General features: G+C 50.2%; 1 protein-coding gene across 1 annotated transcript in view; it reads right to left on the bottom strand.

The window, feature by feature from the left end:
• LOC102388481 (galanin receptor type 2-like) overlaps positions 1-1,141 on the bottom strand; it is a 4,324-nt gene extending 3,183 nt beyond the window's left edge. Inside the window, exon 1 of the mRNA XM_025204462.1 lies at positions 737-1,141. Coding sequence (XP_025060247.1) covers positions 737-1,110 — 374 coding nt within the window. The 5' untranslated portion in view covers positions 1,111-1,141. The remainder of the gene's footprint in view (positions 1-736) is intronic.
• Between the last annotated feature and the right edge of the window lie 4,854 nt (positions 1,142-5,995).

Here is a 5,995-nt window from a genome sequence, read left to right on the forward strand (position 1 = left end):
TTCCTGCTTGTACCAGGAACTGAGCTCACCCTATCTTGAGTGGACTTTTGTGTAGTATATTAGGCATAGAATCTGGAATATCTGCAGGTTGGGACTTATACAGTGATCATAAATCAGTGTGTGTTTAATGCTGGTTAGGCAGCAGCCAAGAAACAAATTTCCTATTTACCCCAGGCCTAGAATCTGTCTGCCTCAGTACTATGCCACTCCCGTGACCACTGGCCCTGAGCACCTCCCCACCTCTGCTGTAACTAGCCTCACAGCACCCCTGGGGGAGGGATGATAGTGCTTGTAGGCCCATTTTACTGAAGGGAAAATGAGGCACAGAGCACTCATGTGACCTTCCTTGGTAGAGACTGGACCTTGGTCTCTCAAACACCAAGCTGCTGCTTTCTCCACTGGGCTATCACTCCTCTAGGAGAGTGTGGGCAGCATCCCTTAGGTGGGGAGGACTATATCTTGGGGGGGAGGAAGGGTGCAGCTGATCAGTCTCCTTCACCTCAGACAGCTTTGTTGGGAAGGGGACACCACGTCCCACCAACCCCGTTGACACAGGCCACTGAGCAGACGAGGCGCTACTTTAGGTTACTGCTGACATGGACTGTATTTGAATAGCTGGCCTAGAGGACACAACCCTCCTTTTTCCCTAATCTCCAAAACCACGCAGGTGGTCAGGCCCAGGACAAAGAATCCTGCAGACCTGAAGAGCCCTTCAATGGGTTTCAGTTGTTCTTACCTGTCCACTGAGACGGCAGCGAGGGTGAAGCTGCTAGCATACATGGTGAGGTAGATGAAGAAGTGGACAGCTTTGCACATGAAGGAGCCGAAGACCCAGCCCTCCAGTGAGTAGATGGTGGCCTGGAAGGGGACGCAGAAAATGATGAAGAAAAAGTCGGCCAGACTGAGGTTGAGGATGAAGAGGTTGGTGGTGTTGTGACCCATCTGGCCATTGCGCAGCAGCACTGCCAGCACCAGGCTGTTGCCCACCGTGCCCAGGAGGAAGATGAGGGAGAAGACAACAGGTACGATGACGCTGGCTGGGCTGAACTGGTGACTGTCCGAGGAGTTCCAGAAGCCAGCCAGGCCGGCAAAGTCCTCATGCTCTGTCATTCTGCCCTGGAGTGAGGGTGTAGGAGACCTGGGGTGCAGAGAGGGGCAAGGGTGGGACAGTCTAATGAGTGAGAGGAGTGACCATATCTTGAGTCTGACTGACCGATTGACTGACTGACTTGAGACAGTAAGACCCCACTAGCGATTCTCTAGCCAAGGGCTCCTCAGGAGGAGTGGCTAGTAATGGGCTTAGGGAGTATGCAGTGTGAGATGGGATGCCATCTTCATGAAGTTTGTGGTTAATAGCTTCCACACCTCAGAGCCTGTGCCTGGAATTACGCTGAAGCAGAAGCCCAGGTGCTCTCCAGGGCAGATAGTGATGGAGGCGATGAGAGGCAGGGTTCCTCTGTTACGGCTGGAGGAGCTGAGATAATACTGCCTCTTGCAGTATTTCTGTCTCCCACTCAACCTGCATGACCACAGTAAGGGAGAAGTGTTCCCATTGTGGCGGTGAGGCTACAGCAGTCTATCAACAAAATTCCAAAGCCAGGCAATTTTATTGCACTTTATAAATACATGATGAACACTCTTTACTCCATCCCTTTCTACATCTGTGCCACCAGATTAAATGTAATGGCATTTATAGCCCTGCAGTGTCCTACAATGGTGGTAGCTGAGCCACTTGCTAATTTATTCACCCTTATATTTCTAAAGGAGTTGGCTGGTCTGTAGAGAGAGCTCCCATTTTTATCTGAGAGCCAATGCAGCATGTCACAGAGGAGACCGGCACTGTGACTCCTGTGTTAAAGCTCTCATGGCAACTTTACTTTGATATAGTTTGTGTGGTTTCCCTTCCTCTTTTTAGGAGCCAGAGCACCAAGCAGGCTAAATTGTCCTCAGCTGGCCCTGGTTACCTGAGTAGGCCTGGCTGTTTGCTTAAAAGGTTATGGTTTGTTTTCCCAAAAGAGATCTGACCTAAGGAGAGGAAGTGAAGGCAATAGTTTGCAAATCTCAAAGTGGCAGGACAGTTCTGCTGAGGGGACCATGAGCAAAACACTCATGTTGCTGTTTCAGATGATCATTTGACTTTCAGATGTGACACCTTACTGACAGGGAAAAGCAATTCATAGCTTACAGGTTATGACCTACAGGGTCTCCTCTTGGAAGGGTTTCTTCACAGCTGTAAGGGCTGGGAAAATTCATTTTCATCTCTTAAAGCCCCAGCACTGACCAGGGTGACAGAGCAAGGGGTATGTGCAGATGGTGTCCTCTGTGTCTATGCCGTTCAGCTATTTTGTGGAAATGTGTATGCAAATACCTGGGTCAGGGTTTGGCCTCTGGGACTGTGGTGGAATCCAAGCTAGTGCTTTTTCAATTTAGAACAATAACATTTCACCAACTGCACATTCACTCTCCCTGTCCCTACATATTCATCAGCATTCCCTCAATATGATGATGACAGTCTTCCAGTAACTAGGGGAGTGATCTGTGTATATGTATACCTATGTAACTATACACAAATACATATATATGTATCTCCCTACTATATGTAAATTTATATTAGTGAGATATTTAATCCTGCCAAATGTCCAGAATTCATCCACTTATTTTTCCTCTCTGGAGCTGGGGGATGACGCAAAGGTACATGCACGGACAGTTTCTTATTGGTAAAACCCACAGGCACACACTATTTTATTTCCTATCAGCAAATGTTTGCACTGGCCACTTCTGTTTGCAGCAAAAGAAGTCTTCCCCTCCCCCCAAGTTATCCCCCTAGGTCTGTCAGGTCTCTGTACCCTCTGTAAAGGATCAAGATCTCTCTGTTTTCCTCTCTTGCTCAGGGAGTTTACAGGCTCAGGTTTCGTCCTGGGTGAAGCAGTACTAAATGGAAAGTATCTGAAGTGTTGCTGCCGCCACCTGGGGACCAGCGTGGGAAGCATGTTTGCACAGAGGAGCATAGGGACACGTTCTGAATCGGCAGCTTACATGCATATTACGAGGAGGCAGACATAGCTCTACAAAGATAGAATTGGTGGTCTGGATGGAGGAGGCGACTTGCTCAGTGCTTCTCATGAAGTCAATGATAAAGTATAGAAAAGAACCCAGGAATCCCGATTCTCACTGAGACCAATAAAGGGACTCAGGTGGGTAGAGGAAATGGTCTGTGCTCTCCTGTCACACTCAAAAGGGACATGTGACAGGCAGGAGGACAGCATCTCCATCTACTCTGAGGAAAGTTGTACGAGTACACTCGCATGCACCAGGCTGCCTGTAGCTCAGGCAAGCCTATCCTGCAGACCCACAGAACACTAGTGCAAGGTACTGGTAATGTATCTGCATAGGTACAAGACTCCCCAGTACAGACAGGCTAAGTGATAAGAGTACGTTTCATATGCATCTGGGGTGTGCCTATGTATCTTCTTTGTGTACTGTACCTCTAGTGGCTGCTCCACAGTGCACAGGTCAAACACACCTGCTATTCCTAGAGCTCACACAAGAGACTTTTACTTTTAGCACTTGAGATTCCAGTCTCCATCCCCACCGATGACTTGCAAGGACAAATGCCACCTGTTACTCCTGGAAGGGCCTGTTCATCCCACAGCTGTGGGAAGTAAAAGTAAGTTTCCTAGTGACAGCACTGATGCTGATGCCTTGAATATGAAATTTGCCTTGTGAAAGAGCCAGCTTTGCCTTGGCTCTCCCACACACAGGTGCCAGGCAGCACCAGACTTAAGCTCCCCTGCCTTTTAAGAAAAGCTGCAATGAGCAAATACATAAAGTGAGAGAATGCAGGACTGATCAAAGCAAGAGAGGCAGACAGGCCTGGGAAGATGGGATAGGCAACATTAATGTGCAAGCCACTCATTTTTGCCCTGTGTGACTTAAGATCTGTCTTGGTTCATGAACAAAGCCAATTAAAACAGCAGGGAAAGCTGTAGGATTGCTGCAACATCATGAACACATCCCTGCCAAATCAAAATGGTACCAGGCAGTTACAGAGAAAAGAGGAGAGTGCTGTCAAGGCTCTTCACTGCAGGCCTGAGCACCAGCAAGGGTTACAATCCGGTGGGTGACTTGGTTCGGATCTGCTGTGCACAGGGGTTGGAGTCACCTCTCATGCTGGGGCTGGATTCTCTTCTGCTAGTTCCACATGCATCACCAAAGGCATTTCTCCAGGCAAAAGAGAGTGAGTAGTGCCCCTGAGGCCAGTGGGTGAAACCAGTGCAAGTGAAAGCAGACCTGAGCTGCTGCCAGATATCCTGCCCTGTCTTCCTCTCATATTTATTGACCACAGGTCAGGTTATGCACTTGTTTCCACCTGGGTGAATCCAGGGCCTGTTGAACTACTCTGGGGTGAAGTCAAGTAACAGATCCAGGGCACATAGTCCTACAAGCACTGGGGGTCCTGGATTCAATCCCTACTGATGTAGGGAATTGGCCAAGTCATCACACAGTTGACAGCGCTCAGCCACAAGTCCAGCAATAGGCTCTATTTGTCCTGTCTGTTTTGTCTGTCTACTTCTATCCCAGGATAAGTGAAAGCTAAATCATAGCTTACTCCTGTTTTTTTCAGAGGCAAGCTGCCCTGGTTCAGTTTCCACTTACCATGGGACAGGAGCAGGTGCACTGAACAGTTACTGCAGAGCAGCTTATCCCATTTTTCAACTCTGCCTAATTTGCCTGTCTATGCTCTGAATCCTTTTCAGTCTCTAGGCCCCTTTGCTTCTCCTGGCCCCCTGTTCAGGTGGTCAAGAGCCCAATCACCACCCCTAATTCATGGCTAAATTTGCCTTCTTGTAGGGTGTAGCAGGAAAAACCAAAGGCGATATTCTCCAAGTTCTGCCCGCAACTCAAATTCCTCTCACTTGAGCTGTCCAGCTAGAAGGCAGGGCAGCAAATCCTTCCTTTCCCTTATGTAGCGCCCTGATGAGCCCTGAAAGCAATGCTTTTGTCCTCATGAAAATGCAGAATCAACATCCTATAGCCATTGTCCCAGGTTGCTTGCAGACTTGGGCAGCCTTTCCTGCATCATTTCTTTGGCAGTTCACACCTGTAAGATTATTTCCCCGACCTGAAGGATTGTGGTCTTAGGGTTTCCTGTTAGTGAAACCTTCATCATCAGACGTGAGACATGAGGTGAGAATGGACTGCTAGCTGCAGGCTGAGTTACTGCCCAAGCTCTGCGAGCCATGCTCTGTCTGACTATTCCCTGTTATGGCTTTTTACCCAGCCCTGCTATTAGACAGTTCTTACAGGAAACAACAAGCGACTTCTCTGTCCATGTTAAACACTTATCTGGTCCCCACTGCTACAGTACTGGAGCATTTGGCGTGCTGACCTCCCCCCAGGCCCCCATGAAGTAGGCCAGTGCCATTCTTCCCACTTTGTAGACTGGGCTGAGGCTCAGAGAGGCTACATGACTCACCCCAGGTTGCAGAAAGAGTCTGTGGCAGAGCAGGGAGCCGGACCCAGGTGTATGGCTAACACCCCAGTCTGGCATCTCCCTCTCTCTGCCTGAGCCCAGAGGGTTTGTCTGTTCACCAGAGGTGTCCAGTAGCTGACAAGCTGGCATGGCTTTCGTGGGTTTCTTTAGCTTTGACCAAATCCAACTGCACTTCAGTAGAGAAGGGGGAGGGAAAGGACAGAAGGGGACCGGGTCCTGGGCCACGGGTATGGTACCCATCTGCTTCCCAGGACCCCCAGCCCCGAGGAGGCCCCGTTACCCCTCCTAGAAAGGTCTGGTGCTTCCCCTGAGGTCAATGGCAAAGTGGAGCAGCGATCCCCGGAGTCCCGACTCTCCCTGAGGGACCAGCGACGGGGCTCGGGTCGGAGCTGCAGGGACGGGAGCGGGCGGAGGCGGAGGCGGAGGCAGGGGAGCGGTCGCGCCGGACGGGGCACGGGCCGGGACCCGGGGCTCCCCGCGGGCTCCGGCCGCACCGCACAG

This window comes from Alligator sinensis, unplaced genomic scaffold, assembly GCF_000455745.1.
Source record: "Alligator sinensis unplaced genomic scaffold, ASM45574v1 scaffold404_1, whole genome shotgun sequence".
NCBI lineage: Eukaryota > Metazoa > Chordata > Crocodylia > Alligatoridae > Alligator > Alligator sinensis.